Consider the following 22,534-nt stretch of genomic DNA (forward strand, 5'->3'; position numbering starts at 1 on the left):
CAGTCCCCAATACAGATGTTCATGAAAATATAAATTAAATCAAAATACATTTCGCTATATATATCACTGAACTGTTTAAAAACAAAAGGCAGAGTGAAGCTTTTACTATACCTGATAGGCACAAGCCTTCAGCACCAGAGAACACCTAGGTGCCAGTGCAAGGAGGTCTGCCTGGCTGTGTTTGGTGTACAGAGGTGAAGAAACACGTGCATTCTGAAAATATTCTGCTTTTTAAATGCACTCCTCATGGTGTTTTCTCAGAAGATAGTTTCACCGTGTGTCTAAGTTCCTCTACATTTTATTAGAGGGTTGAAGCCCATTTTGTTCAGCTGTTTTCCGATTCTGTTTCAGCTCAGCCACAGGGTAAACTGACTAGTGTATTCTGACAGACACTAATAGCACAAATTTTCTCGAGTATCTCAGTTCTGCTTATATCCTATCCCGCATTAGATGTATAATCTATTGTTTCATTTTATTTGTAAAATTCATATTACTTTTGGACAGCTTCCAAATGCCTAAAATGGTGTTTCAGTAAGAATATATTTTAAGAGTGTGGCTACAGCCATTACCAATGGACATAACAGCAGTAAATCTCAAATAAGCACCCGATATTTCTGGTACTGAGCTGATAGAGAAGAAGTAAGCCCTTGTAAAAATGGCTGTTTTTAAAAAAAAAAAAATTGATTACGTAATGCACACAGTTGAAGGATCAAGTTTTTCTTACAGCAAAGGTAAACACTGAAGTATCTTATGCTTGTTGAACTGCAACATATGTTTTTTTTGATCTTTCTAAATATTTATCTCTTTTTCTGGTGAACTATGACAAATGGCAATTTAATGATTTTTGTCAGATAATGTAATAGAATTAAATTTGTACAGATTTCAAGTAAACACATCTCTGGATATTGTCTGAATCTCTCTGACATATAATTCATTACAATAAAAGGGAATAGCTTAAAATCATAGAATCTTAGAATCATAGAATACTTTCACAGAATCACAGTGGGTTGGAAAGGACCCACTGGATCATCGAGTCCAATCATTCCTAACACTCCCTAAATCATGTCCCTCAGCACTTCATCCACCCGTTCCCTAAACACCTCCAGGGAAGGCGACTCGACCACCTCCCCGGGCAGCCTGTTCCAGTGCCCAATGACTCTTTCTGTGAAGAATTTTTTTCTGATATCCAACCTGAACCTCCCCTGGCAGAGCTTCAGGCCATTTCCTCTTGTCCTGTCCCCTGTCACTTGGGAGAAGAGGCCAGCTCCCTCCTCTCCACAACCTCCTTTTAGGTAGTTGTAGAGAGTAATAAGGTCTCCCCTCAGCCTCCTCTTCTCCAGGCTAAACAACCCCAGCTCTCTCAGCCGCTCCTCGTAAGACTTGTTCTCCAGCCCCCTCACCAGCTTCGTTGCTCTTCTCTGGACACACTCCAGAGCCTCAGCATCCTTCTTGTGGTGAGGGGTCCAAAACTGAACACAGTATTCGAGGTGCGGTCTCACCAGTGCCGAGTACAGAGGGAGAATCACCTCCCTGGACCTGCTGGTGACCCCATTTCTGATACAAGCCAAGATGCTGTTGGCCACCTGGGCACACTGCTGGCTCATGTTCAGTCGGCTGTCAACCAGCACCCCCAGGTCCTTCTCTTCCGTGCAGCTCTCCAGCCACTCTTCCCCCAGTCTGTAGCACTGCATAGGGTTGTTGTGCCCCAAGTGCAGGACCCGGCATTTGGTCTTGTTAAACCTCATGCCATTGGTCTCGGCCCAGCCGAGACCCAGCAGTCCAGCCTGTTCAGATCCCTTTGCAGAGTCTCCCTACCCTCCAGCAGATCCACACTTCCACCCAGCTTATTGTCCTCTGCAAACTTGCTGAGGGTGCACTCAATGCCTTCATCCAGGTCATTGATAAAGACATTGAACAGAGCTGGACCCAGTACTGAGCCCTGAGGAACTCCACTTGTGACTGGCCTCCAGCTGGAGTTAACTCCATTGACCACCACTCTCTGGGCCCGGCCATCCAACCAGTTTTCAACCCAGGAGAGTGTGCGCCTGTCCAGGCCAGAAGCTGACAGTTTCTGAAGCAGAATGCTGTGAAACTGTCAAAGGCTTTACTGAAGTCCAAGAAGACTACATCCACAGCCTTTCTCCCATCCAGTAGTTGAGTGATTTTGTCATAGAAGGTGATCAGGTTAGTTTGGCAAGATCTGCCCTTTGTAAACCCATGTTGACTGGGCCTGATCACCCGGTTCTCTTGCATGTGCTTCATGATAGCACTCAAGATTACCTGTTCCATGACTTTCTCCGGCACTGAGGTGAGACTGACAGGCCTGTGGTTCCCCGGATCCTCTCTGCAACCCTTCTTGTAGATGGGCACAACATTAGCCAGCCTCCAGTCTAGTGGAACTTCCCCAGTCAGCCAGGACCGCTGGAAGATGATGGATAGAGGTTTGGAAAGGACATCCGCCAGCTCCTTCAATACTTTGGGTTGGATGGGGCCTTAAAGATCATCTAGTTCCAACCCCCCTGCCATAGGTAGGGACACTAGATCAGGCTGATCAAGGCCTCGTCCAACCTGCCCTTGAACACCATCAGGGATGGGGCATCCACAGTTTCCCTGGGCAACATGTTCCACTGCCTCACCACCCTCCTGCTGAAGAAATTTTTCCTTCTGTCTAGTGTAAATCTGCCCCTCTCCAGTTTATACCCATCACCCTTAGTCCTATCACTACAAGCCTTTGTAAGCAGCCAATCCCCTGCTTTCTTGTAGGTCCCCTTCAGGTATTGCAAGGTTGCTATAAGATCTCCTTGGAGCCTTCTCCAGGCTGAACAAGCCCAACTCTCTGCTTGTCCTCGTATGGGAGGTGCTCCAGCCCTCTAACCATCTTTGTAGCCCTCCTCTGGATCCATTCCAACAGCTCCGTATCCTTCTTATGTTGAGGATTCTGGAACTGGACACAATACTCCAGGTGAGGTCTCACAAGAGAGGAATAGAGGGGCAGAATCACCTCCCTCGCCCTGCTGGCCATGCTTCTTTTGATGCAGCCCAGGACATGGTTGGCCTTCTGGGCTGCGAGTGCACATTGCCAGCTAATGCCGAGCTTCTCATTGACCAGCACACCCAAGTCCTTCTCTGCAGGGCTGCTCTCAATCACATCATCCCTCACCCTGTATTGAAATCAGGGATTGCCCCGACCCAGGCGTAGGACCTTGCACTTGGCCTTGTTGAATGTCATGAGGTTCTCACAGACCCACTTCTCCAGCTTGTCCAGGTCCCTCTGAATCATATCTTGTCCTTCTGGTGTGGCAACTACACCACTCAGTTTGGAGTCATGTGCAAAATTGCTGAGGGTTCACTCAGTTTCATTATCAATATCAATGATGAAGATATTAAACAGCATCGGTCCCAATACAGACCCCTGAGGGACACCACTTGTCGCAGGTCTCCACCTGGACCATCCAACCAGTTTCTTATCCACTGAATAGTCCACCTACCAAATCCATCTCTCTCCAGTTTAAAGAGAAGGATGTCGTGGGGGTCCATGTCAAAGGCTTTATAGAAGTCTAGGAAGATCACTTCCTTTGCTTTACCCGTGCCCCCTGCTGCAGTTACCCCATCATAGAAAGCCACCAAGTTGGTCATACTGGATTTGCCCCTGATGAAGCCATGCTGGCTAGCATTAATCACCTCCCTGTCCTCCATGTGCTTTAGCATACCTTCTAGGAGGATTTGTTCCATGATCTTCCCAGGCACAGAGGGAAGGCTGACAGGTTGGTAGTTCCCAGGGTCATCTTTTCTACTCTTTTCAAAAGTGGGCACAATGTTACCCTACTTCCAGTCACCAGGGACTTCTCCTGATTGCCATGGCATTTCAAATATCTTGGAGAGTGGCTCGGCAACCACATCTGCCAATTCCCTCAGGACTCTGGGATGCATCTCATCAGGTCCCATAGACTTATATATGTTCAGGTTCCTCAAGTGCTCACAAACCTGATCCTCCTCTACTGTAGGAGGGGGTTTACCTCCCTGGTCACCATCTGGTTGTCTCATGACCCAGGACAACATACTTTCTTTTCACTAAATGCATACAAATATGATAATATACTTGAATTTTAATTACTATTCTGTGAAAAATTTAAAGGGTTTAGAAACGTTTCATTTGCTTTTTGTGTGTGCTTCTGGTGAAATTCATAGTATTTTGAAAACAGCTACCACTTGCTTGGGTTCTGGGATAAGGAAACCAGAAACTCATCTGTCCTTTGCTTTGTTCTTTACAATCCCCTTTCTAAAGACCAAAAGCACACGGAGCCTGGGAGCTCAGTCTCTTTCAAGACACTTTGAGTGCCAGAATTTTCTCAGAAGCAAACATAGGCACAATGTAAATGTAATGGAGGTGTGTATTCTAATGGAACAGCATTCTATGAAAAAATATTCTTTTTGTATATAACATAAATCTATGAGTAACTATGTTCTTTTTGCCAAATGTTATCAAATATACACTTGCATTTCAAATAAGAATAGTACTTATTTTGCCATATATAGATAAATAATGTAAGTCATTAGAAGCTCATAAGTCCTTCTAACCAAGCTCATGCATCTGTTCAGAGCAAAGATATGAGATACTATCATTAAATGATTATTTTTTCATCATTGATTCATACATGTTTTAGATAAATAATATTTACAGATTCTGCTGCTGATTTAGCTGAGCATAATACTGCATTTGTGTCTATTGGAATCTGCATCTTGTTGACTAGTTAGAAAACTAGTCATAGTTGTACAAAATTTGAGTATTTTGAAAAATTTGAATATGGAACAAAGTGTAACCATGAAACAAAATGGGTGCTTCCTTAAAGGCATATTCAGTAAAAAGAATTTCTGAAGAACGAATGATTTCTTTAAAATAAATACAAAGCCTCAGAACACTCCTCTAGAGGAATCAGAATGGTTTGTGCATAATTATTTCATGACAGAGATTAATTACTAACTTTGTACAGCATGGGGACCATAAGAAAAGTACTATATGGGAATTGTGAATCTGATTTAATCATGTATTTTGCTAGTAACACTAACTACTGCTTAGGATTTTTCGGAGACTCTAGTGGTTAAATGGCTAAATATGGCTGTTCTGAACATTATTAGGTATTTTTATGTGTCTTTTAGCTACCCATCTACACCAGCGGTAACTTAAGTATGTTTTTAAAAATCTGAAAAATTGCATTAGAGACATAGAAAAGGTACCAAGGAAGTGTAATAAAACACTCGGAACATTTTTACATCTGTGAACATTTCTGTCACCCAGAGAAAAAGCTGAAGGGTGTGGTCAGACAGTACATGTTTAATTATCATTACAGGCAAGCTGCAGTGGATAGATGTAAAGGGAACAAAGACTTTTTAGCTCATCCAACAAACAACTGAATTTCTGCCAAGAATGCCTCTTATGAAAGATAATACTTCATTATGAATTCTAGTCTCCGCCTTTATGTAAGGGAAATTAATAGGAATTTTGTCTTACTAAGAAATGCTGAACAAGTCCCTTCATTAACATCTAATTCATATCTCCTGAATAGAAATATAAATGAACATGAGGAATATGATTAGATACACAGATGCAAGAAAACGGAGAAGTTGCTCCAAATTTAACCTACTGTGTTATGAAATTGCAGATCATCTGAAATGAAAACCAACTGATATGAGTACCTAATGAATTATATGAGACAGAGACAAAGAAACAGAACCTCAAAACTCTTCAAAAAATAAAGTCTTAACTACTTCTTTTTAGGAGCACTGTGATGCTGCTTTAATAGCACATTCTTAAGTGGTAGCCTTGCATGACCCAAGCTGGTCATTTGGTCCTCTCGAGAAAAAGTTGATCACTCTGGAAACAGACCCCTGGTAGGTACTGTTATTGCATAGTCACTTTTGCTTTGCTGACACAAAGACAGTCAGACAACAACATAATTAATGGATCCTATTTTAATAGCTATGTGACTACCACTTCCAGTTTCATGGTCAAAGCATATGACAATAGCTTATACAGTAATATGAACAGCTATGCTGGTGTCAGCTTAAGTAATAGTGTTTGTGAAAGTTTGTCGCAAAAAAAGAAGAGAACAGAGGAGCAAAAAGTCAGTTACATACAAAACTGTAAAGAAGGCATTACAGAAAAAACAGAATGAAACAACTTCAATTAGATATGGGAAAAATTACAGTGCTCCTGTAATGGCGCTTTATACATGTTAACATTTTACGCACCTAATGTGCAGCTGGCTTTCAAGCAATCCCATTGCCATTAAGTTGCACTAGTAGCAGTATCATTCCTACTTTCAAGGTTACTTCTGCAAAGCAAAAAATTATCCTTGTAGGTATGAAATGTAGGTCACTGCAGTCAAGTCTTGTATGGAAAAGTTTTTCGAGTAATCTGAGTACCCTGTTATGGATGGGTATATAGGATATAACTCAAGTAATTCTTGAAGCTGTGGCCCATCTGATACTGAAAAGCAAATACTGTCAAATTATAGACATTCTAGAGGAAATATTTTTAAAGAGTCAGAGTAATTCTACTCCTTTTGTACAAGCTGTTAACTTCAAAACATTCAGGAATAATTTCTGTATGCAAAGTTCCCCAAATTGATTCCTAATTCTGACAAGTCTTTATGCAATTGTGTGAAATGGCACACATGAATTATTCAAAGTGCTTAATACAAGCAGTGTGCAATACATACAGTGAGATTTATAGGTACAGAGAACTTTGAATAAACCATTTTTTTTACTGTGTCTTCAAACACAGATGAGAAATCTAAGATCAGGCATGCAAACATTGATAGCAACATTTATTGTTTTCATCATATAAGAACGCAACAAGGATAGATCCTAGCCTTCATTCTGGAAGAGCAGGATTCTCAAGGCCTGGACTTCATGGACCAACAAGCGTGCTTCTTTCACTTTACAGTGTTTCTGATCAGAATTCTAATCCTATGCGAATTTCAGTTAAACACATGAGCCTTAGAGATGCTCACATGACACTATCAGTGTGAAAAAACATTAAGTAGATAAGAAAAGGTAGCCAAGAATCTAAAAGTCTACCTTTCAGTAGCAGAGAATGCATCAAAGCTTGACTATTTCCAGCCCTAGAAGTTTTACAGAACAGAGGACTGGGCATCAGCCTGCCATCCTCACCATCTCCCAGTACCAGAGTTCATCCATGCATTGTAGAAGACAAGCAAAGGAGGTGTCCCAGTGTGTGACTGTAGCTCCTGGCACTTCTGGCTTTGCTATGTTTCCTGTGGTTTCTCCTGGTTAATTACAGATGAAATTGAAAAGGGTGATCATAAAGTTCCATCAAGGATTCTATCCAAATAACAACATACAGGACACATTTTAATTCTGGGGTTGCGAGACAGAAGTTTTAATGCCTTAGGGAGGGAGAGCAATTCTCATGGTGCTCCCTACTTACTATCATTGTTAATGCCTTTCTTCTGAGAAGCATTTGATTTCATGTCTTTTCAGACATAAGAGTGTCTTGTGAAACTGTTGTGAAAGTGGAATTTACTTTTAAGACTAAACTACAAATTGCCAGCTCATTTTTCGTTTGTTTATTTTAAACTTATAGTTTTTCAGGTTTGTAGGTTTGTATGGATTGCATATGAAATGCAGTAATTGTTAATATGCTTTAATTATTACAGTATTGTTACATATTTTAAGCTTTTGAGCACTAAGCATATAAAAAAAGATTTCTCCTAATGTGTCATTCTAGATTATATTTTATTAACAAAATACCAGCTTGAGTTAAAGGTTTTACTGCAATGACTGTGAATAAAACATTGATTTCTTTGATTATTCTGATACTGTGTTTGTTCTGGGGTAATAACATCTTTTTCTTTCTCTTTTTTTTTTCTTCCACAAGAATGAAGTTGTAATCTCCAAGTGGTAGAATAAAATGTCACACTCACCATATTTTGTGCTGAAACACTTGGACAAAGTGTGTTTTGGACTAAAAATGCCTGCAGAACTTGGAGGGGGGAACTGCTAAAATTCTCCTGAATACACGAGTAGTTGTAAAAACTGGTCACTACATTTTAAAGGAAACAATACACTGTTCTACATATACAAAATGGCATAAACTTTTTTTCCACTTTAGTGAGTGTACACTCCTTGGAGTAAATGCTCATAGTTTGTTTTACTCTGAACCTTAAAATCACAGAGTACTTTTTTTCCTCAAAAAATGCAAAATTATTTCTCCACTTTACCTTTTACCCATCATCAGCTAAAAAGAATTAAGAATTCAATGTTTATAAACACTTAAAGATGCATAATTGCAATAAATGTCAGTTTTATTCCCTTTTTTTATACATAAAAATCTAATCAATACTTGTAAATTTTGTCAAAATAACATATATAAACCCAGATTTTGAGACAGAGGATTCAGGAACACTAACAATATTTTTCTTCTTATAAAATCCAATTTAATGTAGAGTAAGGTGTTTGTTAGAAATACATAATCAATGGAGGGACATCCGAACAAATCTGATTTACTGTTAGAAAAAATAGAAAAGTTGGAAAAGACCTACACTTTTGTGTTTGAAGACAACAGAAGTCCAGGTCATTTTATTCTATAAGGTTGTTCAAAAAAACATGAAAAATCTTGAAAGACAAGAGGATGAAATAAATCAAAGCAGAAAATCAGTAAGCTGAATTAGTATCACATCTGAAAAAGAGAAGGAGTTGGAGATGGAAAATCAATGTATCTGAAGACGGACATCAGAAATTGGGTATGCCTGGTGGACAAGACCATGAAAGACTTGCTTCCCCATTCCTTTCAGAACCCAAGTTAATACAGATGCCAGAGGGAAAAGGAAGATATAAAAAGAAACCTATATTGTAAAATTATGCATTAATCTCACTTGGCTATAATTTAGGCATTATTCCTAGAACCTGCATTATCACCACTGGTTGCACAGCCCTGGCCTTGTATGGGTATATTTTATATGGCCACACTGAGTCAGAGAAGGATTCCGTTGCTCCTGTCATTACTTTTAGTTTTAGCTGGATTTGGACAGCCCTTACCGTAATAGACTTCCAGCTTTCTCTCCTCTGTTCATCTTGCTACTCCTCCAGCTTATTTTCCCTTATTTTCCATTCACTTCCCTTTTTCAGCCTTTGTTTAAAAAAAATCCTTCTGTCTGGAAATAACCATGTAATTTGCAAAGAGTAAGAATGTAGTCTATACAGTGTCTTCAACAACAAAATGCTAGTATAGGTTTATTTGGTCAACAAAACTGTTGATTGGATTAACTACATGTATGTTCAAGTAATGTTTCTACTTGATAAAGTAACTTGTGTTGGAACCATTTTTAGCTTTGCTTTAGTTTGATATTCTATTGTAAATATTTTATTAAAATTATATTCATCTTCTTTGCTCATATTATCTACTACAAAAAATTACTAAAAGTAGCAATAGTCTGCATATAAATCATGTTAAAGCAGAAGCAGTCTCTTCAGATATTGAACAGAAATTCCAATGCTTATTTCCTTATTTATATTATTTATATTTATATGCTTATTTATATTTTTATGTTGATGCAGTATACGACCAGATAATACCAACTGCATAGTCAGGTAATGTTTGAGTTCAGAAAAAACAAAATGCCTGAAAGCTGCCAGTAACAGACCAATACACATTGAAACAGCAAAGATACAAGGGTGAATAAAAATATATTATATCCAGCTGAATTATATAAGCTCTACTCCTGAGCTATGCAACCTATCCTAAAACATGTACAAAATTAAAAAAAAAAAACAAAACAAACTACTGTAATTTTCTTTAAATGTTGCAAGTTCTTTTGTTTGTGATTTTAAATACTGTTCTTTCAAGCTGTGAACTGCAACTTTGCTATTGTTTCCCTAAAGTTCAAGAGAAATTACACCTTAATAAGTGCAAGGAAAATGTCATTGAAAGCAACTATGGCACTAATTTATATATATTCTGTAACTATTGGTTTTAGTGTTGATGGATGAAAGATTTGTGGCAGCATATTTTTCATCAGATCCTGCTGATACTTTGCCTTAAAACTGTCAATAGAAAAATGTAGAAAATACAAAAATAATTTACTTTAAAATCAGTTTTTCAAACGTGTGACAACTAAATAATCAATTTCTTATTTCACAGAAAGATTACTAATTGTTGAGATACCCTGTTTCTCTCTTTTAAAGAATAAAACACTAGGAAATGTCTAATTGGCTTTTCTCACATAGCTGAGCAGGAAATTTTTCAAAATTATCAGAAAGCACTAGGAAAAAAAAAAAAAATCTTTTTCTTATCCTATCCTGGTATGCTTTTCCAAAGTTCAATGGGATTTGAATTCCTCAAAGTATTTTCAGCTCAGCCTAGGGTATTTATTGGAAATATGGAAACTTTTATACACAAATATGAGAACAATACTCACTTTATTCATTTTCTAACATAAATAAAACTTAAAGTACATGGAAAAGATAGTTAAGATATCTTATCTCCTGGGTGAAATAACGTGGGGGTATGTGCTTGCCTAGCTTGATAAAGTTTCTTTCTACAGCTAGATGCAAGAAAAGGAAGAGTTAGGTTTATTCACAATGAGTATTTGGTGTCTGCATTATGACTGAAGATCAATCGTTCAAACCTCCTACTTTATCTGTGCAAAATATAATGCTATATAGAGATATTTCTTTTACTATATCTGCAGCTGTCCTAAGACATATCTGTCAAACTTAGAGTCAGAGTATAGGTGGAATAATGCAAAATTAAAGGTTTTCAATGGAATTGCCAAATAACTCTGAGTTATGTTCAATTTGAAACCTCACATCTTATGACCTGCAGCAGTGTATTCTGTTAATCTGTTGTAAATAAACCAGCCTTCTAGCGTGTTTTTGCTTGAGGAAAAGGTAATCTACTTGATTTCATCTGAAAGTCCCCTTGATGAGAGAAAAAACAAAGACATATTGCATAAAAATGGTGTTAAGCATTGAATGATCAGCTAACAGAAAGCCTGTAATGTGAAGCCACTGGGTCTCAATATAATTTGCAAAGGAAAGACTTCCAACGTGCTTCTTCTTTCCCTTCTGCTAGCTTCAAAATTTACAACAAATTAGTAAAAACAGAGTGTAAGGCATGGTACTGTCTTCTCTCAATTTACACATCGGTGATTTGTACTACTACCTATCTTAGGTTTACAGAGGCATACTCCGTGCCTGGGCAATTATTCTGCTGATTTGCTTTTAAAACTAATGCCACATATATTTAATACTTGTGATGAATTATATTTCAACTAATGATGACCAACATCCCCCTATGAAGCTGCTACACGTAATTTTAAAGCTAAATTTACATCAGCCCCTACACTGAGTTTTGATGAAGGCGAAAGATGTGCCTGCAAGACTGAGTCTAAAATTTATCATACATCCTGAACCTCACATTTCCAAAAATTATCTCTAGTTTAGGTGTTTCTACCATCACAGATCCATATTTTAGAAGGAATACAGATACTAAGGGGTGTTGGGTATTTCTAGCTCCCAGCAAAACAGCTGAGTATGTGAATAGCTAGACTGAAATCACTTCAACATTTTTCCACAGGTGAGAACTGCCAGACAATTCATTCTTTCTCTCAAGTGGCCACATATTCATCGTCTAAGTGCATAAAAGGGACTGTGAGTTTCTGCTGCCATTGAAAATTCAGAGAACAATCCTAAATGTTGCCTTTGTTCTTCACACTATTCTTACAAAAAAACAGACAAGGAAGGAATGGAATCAGGTAATTATACACATTTAAGGCTATCAAAGAGCAGTCACAGGAAAGACTTTTTGAGAAAAGAACTGACAGTGGAAGGGAGAGAAAAATGATGTCAGCAAGAGAAAGCTTGCAATGATAAACAGCTGAAAGACAGTTTACTAGATTCCTTTTGACTCGTAGAGCAGTCAATAAAAGGACAGTACTAAAGATGTTTATTAAAACTGTTGCCCCAGTTTAACAACCATTTACTGTAAGACATCAATAAGCTGAATGAATGTAAGTTACAACTCACCAGGAACACAAGAAAATTCCGCTGAATTTATGACTGAAAATTCCCACTACCTCTTTCCCTTTTAATATGTGCTGCAGCTCAGCAGGCTTTACTCAGATCACAGTCATCCGAACAGAGCTAATATTTTACTATGCACATTGTAGCATTCTCTGCCATTTGTGAATTAACAATTTCTTGTGACAGCCTTAGAAATGCTTAGACTAAAAGAACAGCAGCAAAAATCCAGTCTTGGAAAGCTTACACGACATCTGACACCAATGTAACAGAAACCATTGAATCTAGGGGGTTGCTTAGTCAAGCTGAAAATTTGTTGGCTTTTAGTATAATTCACTGGTACATGAAACAGACTCAGAAGATTGTTTGGCTTCCTATTTGCCTACAGGCCTTTAACAGATACAACAACTGTTGGACAGGACAAATGCCAGTGGGACACTGCAGAAACCCTTGACTCATTCTCCAGTTTAGCACTGGAGGAAGGGCTAGAGAGAAAGGTAAGTGTGCCCTCTTAGGACGGGGATACAGTCAAGAAAGTTGAAGGTAAGCTAAGGGTTGGCATGGCTTGTCTGAAGATGGTAATGCTAATGGAAGCGTTTACACTGCTGCTCCAGGGAACACTTAAGAGTTTAGCAGCATGTCTGAAAAGCTTGTAAGCCAACACATGAAGTATGAAAACCAAACAGAAATGAACTGGAATTTTGGTCTGTTCCCAGAGCTCTCGTGTAATTGGTAGTACTGAGACTTGGTGGAATGAACCCCACAACTGGAGTGCTGGATGAAGGACTATAGCGCTAGGCAGGGCAGGCAAGGTGGAAGAGTTGAAGCTAGAGAGAGGTTACCTGCCCAGGTTGAGAGCACTGATGAGTTATTCTATAGGCAATCAACAGAAACATCTGGATCGGTAGATCTTATCCTTGCGGGAGATGTCAAATTCCCAGACATAAGATAGGATACCATTTTGTCATGGAGTGCAAGTTTGAAAAATTTCTGAAGTCTGTGGAAGAAAATTTCTTGTCACAAGTGTTCAGTGAGACGACTAGGAAGGATGTCCTCCTAGAGTTGTTATTTGTTACTAGAGAAGGAGTCGTGGTGGATGTGATGGTAGGTGGCTATCCAGGTCACAATGAACACCAGATGGTTGAGTTAAAAACATTTGGTATAAGGAAAAAGAGGTCAGCAGAATTGTTATCCTGAATCTAAAGACAACAAATGCTAAGCAACTCAGGAAGCTACTTTGCAGTGTCCCGTGGGAATCTGCTTTTGAAAGCTTAGTGATTATTCCACTGTATTTAACCCTGGTGCAGCCTTATCACGAGTATCGTGTGCAGGTCTGGGCCCCAGCCTTTAAAAACGATGTCAAGGTACTTGAATGTGTCCAGAGGAGGGTAACAAAACTGGTGAAGGGGCTGCCAGGCATGTCCTCTGAGGAGTGGCTGAGGATGCTGGGTTTGTCTGTTTTGGAGAGAAGGAGGCTGAGTGTTGGAGGTATGACTGCACTGCTTTCTACAGCTTCCTGAGGAGGAAAAGGCAAGATGGAGGTGCTGATTTCTGCTCCTTTGTATATACTGCCAGGACATGTGGGAAAAGCTCAAAACTGTATCCTCAGGGGAGATTTGGACTTGACATATGGCGACATTTCTTTATTGAGAGAGTGGTCAAACTCTGGAATAGGCTTCCTGGAGAGCTGGTTGATGTGCCATGCCTGTCAGTGTTTAATTGGACAACAGCCTTAGCGCCATGCATTAACTTTTGGTCAGCCCAGAAGTGGTCAGGCAGATCATTCCAACTAAACTATTCATTTCTCAACGTCAGCAGCAAGTGAAGGCCGAGGTGACCCTTATAGGCCGGTAAAGAAGAGGCACACCATGTCACCCTTTTGGGATGGGAAAACCTGAACTGTTTTCCTGTTGTAGAGAATTTGGGGAAAAGGTTGCATCACGGTGACCTAATTCTCCTAAGCTTTTCTCATAAAGATGGGGCTCCAGATTTAAAACAGCACTTTGTATAGAAACTCAACTCGGCATAGGGATGTACTGCATATAGTTCCTGAGTCTCATTTTCACCTAACCTTTAGGGAAAGAGTAGAATAAACTGAATCAAGCTTGGACTTAACTGTATACTTAATATATGTTTTATTCCAGACATGCAGAATAATAAACACTAGTGAGGCCCTTCAGGCTCCAAATCAATGACAAAGAACTCAGACCTATAGTTTGAAATCTGCTGAAGACTTTATTTCATGAGAAAAAAAACACCTGATTTCTCTAGTGAATAAGTCACCACAGACAAATGGATCACTCAGCACTTAAGGGAATGCGAGAAAATAATGCTGGGCAAAATCATCATGAGCCCTCATTCAGGCAAAACCATTAAAAAAGACAGTACTGTGATTAGACTGAACCTTTTGACCTGAATGCTACCATCCCTGCTGTAAATTCACTTCAGTCTTCTATTTTTTCAGATGTTTACTGTTCCTAAAGATGCTTTTAAAATCTTCATCCTCCTATAAGCTGATCACAGACTACTGCATGGAAGACCCGTTCTTCAGATTGTGTGGGCAATTACTGGAAAACCTGTAGGTTTTGAAAATATTAGTCTGTTCTTTTCAACAACAGAAAAGGCAGACATGGCTTTAATAAACCATAATCAAAATCTGCAAGATTTTATCATATTTGGCCATACATTCTATTTATTTAGTTTTTCTCCAATACACAGAAAAAAAATCATAAAAGAGCTTTTTCAAATGAATCAGCTACATACATCCTTCTAAAAGAAATGCTGAATGATTAAAAAAATGTTCAAGTGTAATTGAAAACTGCCTGAGAATACAATTGAACAAGCTGGTGGGTCATGTGTTCATACAAAATATACTTGTTTTTCTCATACTGATTATACATTCATTGCCAACAAACTAATGAACCTGTGAAGAATACACATGGTTGTTGCAGTTCTCAGAGCTGTGGTGCTTGAGAATATCTACCAGTAAATTATTTACAACTAGAAATAGAAAAAAAATGGACTACTGGTTTTCTACGAGTTTCAAAAAGTTCAGAGAAAAAAAAATCATATTGCATCAGATCATCAAAGAGGTATAGAATAAAATATGAAGATATGTTTTAAAGACGTCTTTTACCACAAACTTGTTTTATGCCAAATCTTTCTGAAATATTCCCTTATAAAAAAAGAGTTAAAATTAAACAATCATATATTTGGAAATATTTTCTTTTCTGTTTCAGTCTGAATCTTCTAATTTTAAAACTAAGTTTTTTAACCCAGTACATAAATGCTGACTATTTTTCTTTTTAAATTGCAGGAAATAGATTTTTGATGTTTCAGTTAGTACCTACTACTAAAATAGAGCCATATTTTTTAACGATAACAAGCAAAGATAATAAATGGACTGAAGCTTGTTCTCACTTATTTTCATATTAAAACATATGCATATGTACATAGGAACAATCACAACCATCTCCCTCTGGAGAGAGGATGGGGGGAAACAATCTGTGCTAAGAATACTTATAAAGAAAGACAGCATTTTTAGTCTTAAATTGCAAAACTCTGCTGCTTAACGACTGCTATGACCTATATATGGAGGATAAAAGGTATCCATTATCATGACCCTTAAAGAGAAGAAAATCTCCCCCGTGTCAAAAAGCTAGAAAGTATGCTAACAAAAAAAGCAACCTTACAAACAGTGCACGTATTCAAACAGATCTTTAAATGTTAGCAGAGAAAATGTTCAGCATTTTTTTCCCCTCATTCTCCATAGTTTACTGAGTATTCAGCCATGCACTTTTAATGTCAAAAAGAGGATATCAAGCTATGTTTGTAGCTGCTGAGCTGTGACAATGATGGCTAACCCCCCCCCCCCATATAGACCTAATATGTACAGAACCACCTAGCATAAAAATAATGAAGTTTAAGAGAAAAGGGGGAAAAAAGTTTGGATGTTTAGCAGAATTTCTAGCTGTTCTATCCACTGTCACAAGCAAACTTAGCCAGTTCACAAGAACTGCTAAATGATTGTTTCAGCACTGTGTTTTTTCTCCCTCTTTAAAATCCCTGTATATTCAAAGCACTGTTATTTGCAGCAATTTAATAAAAGTGCTAGAAAGATGAAAACATGATTTCACAGAATATATGCTTCAAGATGGTTCTTCCTTTCTTCCTGTTAATATTTGTATGCAGTTCCCCCACTCAGACCATCAGAAAAGTCTGACCAGACAACTTAGTGGCACATTTATTGCAAGTAATAAAATAAGAAGAGGCAGGGAATCATTTATGCAGACTATTGGACTACATTAGTATTTTCCCCATACAGGTAAATATTAACACAGGTACTGAAAGTGTTATAGCAGAAATATGTATGCACGCATCTATATATATAAAAATCTGTGTTTTATTCTGCATGGGATGTTCCAATACCAATCATGACACATCAAGGGTCTTTGATAGATACATTAGGGTTTAGGGTTTTTTTTTATTTTGTTTTGTTTTTCTTTTAAATGGTATACCAGTGAAACAAAATGTCCAGGGCATACTATTGAATCCGTCCAAGTGACACTTGAACAGAATCAACAGAAGTAAAATCATAGCAGCTTTCTCATGTACATTAAATGTCCCTTTGATGTTTGAATGCAACAGTTGACTCTGGACAGGATGGAGGTTTCTTATTAAATATATGTGGCAACCATGTGAGAAGGTGAGGGAGAAATGGATAGTTAGTTAACCTCAATAGCATTAAACCAAGCAAAGAAGACTTCAACTAAATATGACATAAAAATTCCTAACAATGAGTATAGCTGAATGTGGAATTAACTGTCAAAGAAAGCAGTGGTTTAAATCAAACTCACTGAAGGTAGACAGGAATAACTAAATCATCAATTACCCAAAAGATCTTAGCACTTTAATACTTCCTAAATATTTTTTGCAAACATTCACTTGGCTCATTCCTTAACAGCATCTGAAAACCTTATTTTTGTTCTTGTAACTTGTTTCCATGACCAAGGTTTTGTTCACTTTACTATCTGGAGAGAAAATGTTCACCACACAAACATAAAACCCTAAGGACTGTGGCTAGTATTTTCTCTTCTTTCCACCACTCTTCCCTCCAACCCCCAAAAAGTGCCAGTCACTAATCAGGAACACGAAACAGTAGCATTTGACGTAGCACAATATAAGTAGTATTGTTAATAACTGAAATGAACAGGTCTGCAAACATAGCTCAGATGACATTTGTTCAGTTCCACTGCTTGCTAAGTATTAGCAAACAGAGCTGGTCAATAAAAGGAAACAGCTCCTTTTGCAGACATTCATGGATATTTAACATTGTTCCTGCTACTTATTTGCCTTGTGCATATTCAGTATTTGCATGACTTTCTGCCATTCCCAAGCGATTCTTTTTCAAGCATATCCTACACTTCAGAAATTAATCAACTGGAAACTGAAAGTTCTTGCCATCAGATGTAAAACTGCATCAAAAAGATTCAGATTCAGATAGAGTTTAAATGCAGAAAATCAAGACAGCCGTATCAAAAAGCTCTGTGAACCAAGGTATTAATGAGTGGTTTCCACTCGTAGGATTTTAGCACTCAGAAGGCCTCATACAGCTATCTTGAAAAGCGTAGCTGAAGACTTTGTAATAATATCACTATCACCATTTTTGTACGCATTCATCTGCCACAGGATAGAGATTAAGGGAACTATTCATATGGCAATAATCCTGCATGAGCTTATTATGATCTTCACGAATCATTAGTAAAACATACTACCCTGTAGTTGTCTTAGCCTCCAGATGCCATGTTTTTGCTGCCTGTCTCAAAAATTCATAAATGTGGACGTGATGGTAGATATATGTCATGAGCCTTTGCTCTCTGTCTCCGGAAGAGCATGAATAAAAATCTTCCATCACTTTTGACTTAACGGATTCAGTGGATATTTTGCCTGTGGTTATACTACTTTCTTCTCTGTGACTTGCTTTTTGATAAATGATGTCATTGCAAGTGTAAAGGCCCCTTTTCCCTTTACAGTGTATGAAATAGATCATTTTAAAGCAAAAGCTAAAACTTCCAGTGATTAAAAATGTTATTTTACTTAATAGTCTATTTATTATTGCTTTCCAAACTTATTGTTCTCATGCCACTCCTTCATTAATATAGCCATTAAGCAAGTTATTTACCCAATTTTAGTATTATTTTTTTAATAAGACATATGAGGTTGGACACACAGAAAAAGATACTATGCCTGTAACACTCTTTGTTTAACAAATTAAGAAAATCAACTAGTCACCTTCAAAATATTTCCCTTCTGAGTTGACACACAGCTGCCAACATTCAAAGCAATTACACAGCTCACTTTCTAAAAGACTGTTGAGGAATTCTATCGGTTTTGCTTCCACATCTTCTACTGACAGAAAATGGGTTCCTAAGAGCACTGACTTGATCTTTGGGAAGAGGCAGAAATCACAAGGACCTGGGTTTGGTGAATAGGGTGGGTTCTCAGTTGCTGTGGTGTTTTTATTAGCTAAAAACTGCTTCACAGACAAAGCACTATGTGCTGGCACACATTGACGTTTTCAGACCAAGTGTAAGAAAATGTCTGTATTTGAACACATGTCCACTCATACTGAGTGAAGCGATAGAGTTGAGCCTTGTCTCACTGTGACAGGTTAGAACATGTGTTGTAACCATCAATTTGTCTCTCTCCTCCCACTCTTTCTTCCTGAGCTATATGGTTAGTCTTGGGGTATTTGTGTCAGACATCATACTCAGTTTTGCCCTCAGAGGAATTAAAATATTTTCTAAATTTGATGTCAGCATTTATTCACAGATAAAAAAAAACAAACAACCAACCAACCAAAGTTCATTGTGAATCCTGTTACAGAGTGAGGCCCTAATTCTTTTTCAGTGACTTCTACTTCAGGAGACAACGACACATATCTCATCTACCCAAAATACAAACATGCAGTTTTGAAGACAGTCCAGGTTTCAAACTTAAAGCAAAACAAAACTGAAAGATTTTGTAATGCTGTGAACCTCTTCAGGGAACAGATGTGAGCTGTAACCCCTGCCTGGAACGCTCACCTTTTTCCCTTTCTTTGCTGGGCAAGGAAAAACACCTCTGATACAAAAAAACCAAAATGTGTATCTTATACGCATGCGCAAACAAAGCAGGAACCACAAAACATAGCAATCAATGACCTGACTATAAATTAAGTGGTTCAACACAATGAAGTATCTTTCTTAATACTCTGAGATTAGTGACCAGGTTGCAGTAATGTGCAAGGAAATAGTTTTGTAGTCACTAACTATATGGCTTCCCAATTAAACATTGTTTACATCATGAGAGAATACCCAATTTTATAACTGAAAATGTGCCTTCTAAAATATTTAAATAAAAGAACATATTCAATATAAATCTATAAACTTAAACAAATTTATGATTGTGATACACTCGGGAGCCTTATTATTTAGGTAATGTTTCCAAAATTTAGGGCAGATTTAACTAGAAGCCTATCTTTTAATTAAGCTTTGAAAATTACCGATTACCTAAAAGATCAATAACTTCAATGACAGCACTATTAATCAGCAAATCAAACTGGTTAATGACTTCTAATCTTAAGGTTAAAAACTTTACTTCAGCCAAAAGACACACCTACATGGAAGGAGGTAGCATCATACACCTGGCTCCAAATGATGCATTTGAAGATAAATTGGGAATTTGTATGCACTACTCCCTTGTTGCAATAGTCATATACCAAAGGGCTACCTTCCTTTCTCTTAACACAGTGATTTTTTAATTTTTCTTCTCAGTTACTCTGCTGCTGTTTTCTGACAGTATTTTGAGGGCAGCACATTTCCTGCATGTAAGTCCACACTGCATTTTAGGAGAGTTTTTGAAAGAAAAGTCCTTATACATGTAAACATGTAAAATGTTACTACTAACGTTATAGAAACACATCTCCCTCAACAGTTATTATAGTCACCTCTAATCAAATAGATCAATGGTACTGTTTCACTAAAATTGCAAAGTTATTTTTGACCATTTCAGTTCTTGTATGAAGACATATCTTATCAGTATTTTCATAGTTCCAAACAGTTTCCTTGGCAGATACTTTTTCTTTTCCTTCAAAAGTCTGCCAAACAAGCAACTTTTCATCTAATAACTGAAATATTTTTGTCAACAAGCTGTGCTTCACTTTTTCTCACATTTACTTTAAACCTCTAAAAGCATTCTATCACGTATCTACAGTATTTTGCCTGTCATTAAAAACATTACCCTTTTACCTGTGACTATTGCAGCAAAGATCATGGTATTTATTGTTTGATTCTGCCACATTTTTTCTGTCAAAGTGAGTCATATTTCACAGTAAACTAGATGTTGGTTTCTTGTATCAAACACCTGAACATGCACTTAATGTACAAGTGAGGAGGTACACTACCTATCAAGCTGCAAAATTAACCATGCTGTAGTGTTTGGTATCCATAAAATAACACGTAAAACATTTTAGCAGTATAACGTTAAACACTTGTTTATTAAGAGCCATGCACAGAACAATCACAATGGTACCGAAAACTTCAGAAGCTCAATTTCTCTTTGAGTAAGAATCAACTTTAGAGTAACCCACTGTTACACAGATAACAGAGCTGCTATTTTCTTTATACAAACATATCTAACACCCATGCATGACCTCGGCACAGCAGTACCAACACCACAGAAAGTTAGATTTGATTTCTCAAGTAAGTTACTGCATCTGCTGGGAATTTCTCTGTGGTTTAATATACATTGTTAAAATCAGGCTTCAATTCATTGTACGGAAATAGCAAAATGAATAACAAAACTTTTTTCTCTGTAGTTCTTATTGATGATTAATGAAAGTATATAGGCTTTTGACTATCTATCAACATCGAAACAACAACTGAAATCACAAGGCATTTTTATTTTTTGCTAGTTAGGATGGCAAAGAGTTCCAATATGCCTTAAGTCACCCAGTGATGTGGATGGATGAGATTTTCAGATTGTGCTCCTTACCTTATTCTAACACTTTGTTATTAAAAGACAAATCTCAAATAGCACCAGCCAGTTTAAATACCAACAAAGAAAGATTATTGCATAAAAAAATATATGCTTAGAAATAGGACGTCAAACACAATTTTTCTAGGTTTGTACTCTTTCTTTAAGCAATGGCTGGATTGAATTCAAGGAAGGACATTTAGAAACTACCCTTGCTTTTCTTGAAACATAATCAGTTCTTAATTTTAGAATCATTCGCACATGCAGGTTTCAAAAGATATTCTATAGTTATATTCAAATACTAAAAGGCAAAACCTCTGAAAAACATGTTATACACTTAGACAATCTGAGCTACTCTGATAGAATTCTTATTTATTTGCTTTAATTTTATCTCTAGCAGCAGGTAATAAATTATGTCCTGTTTCCTAGCTGTCCCCCTCAAGACCCAATGTGACATTTGTCTGAACACCATATTTTCCTGAACTGGCTTGTTCATGCTTATATAACAGTCAAAGTCATCTGCAAAAGAAGCCATTAAGATCAAAAGGAGCAACTTCAAAGCACTATCATGAATTCCAATGTTGTATCTCTCAGAGAAGAACAAACTAGCGATTCAGAGCTGAGGTTACAATAAGTATTTAATGAAGCTCTGGGTAATATAATTGGCAATTCTGGAACATCTTAATCTATCTAAGTGAAAAGTACTTGAGATTCAAATTTTAACTGAGATTCAAAGACAGTTTTATTTGGGGCTGGGAGGAAGAATGATCATGGAAAAACTTACAATAGGAGCAGCCGTAGACTTCAATTCTTAACCCAATTTGGCCCTCTCCATTCCAGTCCAGAGGAACTATCCGTACATAGCGAGCAATAACCATATGTTGTAAATCGTGCCGGACCACACCATCAGAGTTTGTATTTCCAGGAAATGCCTAAGGTAAAGAAGAAGAAAAAGAAAAATATTGTATTGCACCTAATTTACATACTATAAAGCTTCTCTTCTGAAGAAAAACATTAGATAGCGAAGTCCTCTGAATGTCTAGGTTACAATGAAGTTTGGTTTAAATGTTTCTTTGATAATGACCATTATTAATCTATTACTCAGTTATTAAGATCTTAATAAAATTGTCCAACTCAGAGTGGTTGCTTTGGGAAAGAATCCATCCTCTGCCAGTAACATTACGTACACCAGTCATTTTTCTGTAAATATGAACACTGACATAATCTGCTCCCTTCAATTTCTCAAATTTTCAAGAATTTAAAAAACTTCCTTTGCTTTTGATGTATTACCTGCGTTTCTAGTTTCTTTCCAAACCATAGTTGTCACCTAGAGCAAAGCCTGGTTTTAGTGAATAAAACCTTGGAAGTCAGGAAACGATACAAGAGGTCTCAAGGGAGTTTTGAAAACTAATAAAGTAAATATCTAGCACTTAGTTTGTTGTTTTGCACCTCTTAGTAAAATAATTCATCACACCAA

The 22,534-nt window shown here is 37.5% G+C and overlaps 1 protein-coding gene across 1 annotated transcript in view; it reads right to left on the reverse strand.

Moving 5' to 3' along the window:
* The window catches only part of CNTNAP2 (contactin associated protein 2), a 1,069,322-nt gene that overhangs the window by 576,986 nt on the left and 469,802 nt on the right, over positions 1-22,534 (reverse strand). Inside the window, exon 4 of the mRNA XM_009568467.2 lies at positions 21,842-21,989. Coding sequence (XP_009566762.1) covers positions 21,842-21,989 — 148 coding nt within the window. The remainder of the gene's footprint in view (positions 1-21,841; positions 21,990-22,534) is intronic.

Source organism: Cuculus canorus, chromosome 2 (genome assembly GCF_017976375.1).
Source record: "Cuculus canorus isolate bCucCan1 chromosome 2, bCucCan1.pri, whole genome shotgun sequence".
Classification (NCBI taxonomy): domain Eukaryota; kingdom Metazoa; phylum Chordata; class Aves; order Cuculiformes; family Cuculidae; genus Cuculus; species Cuculus canorus.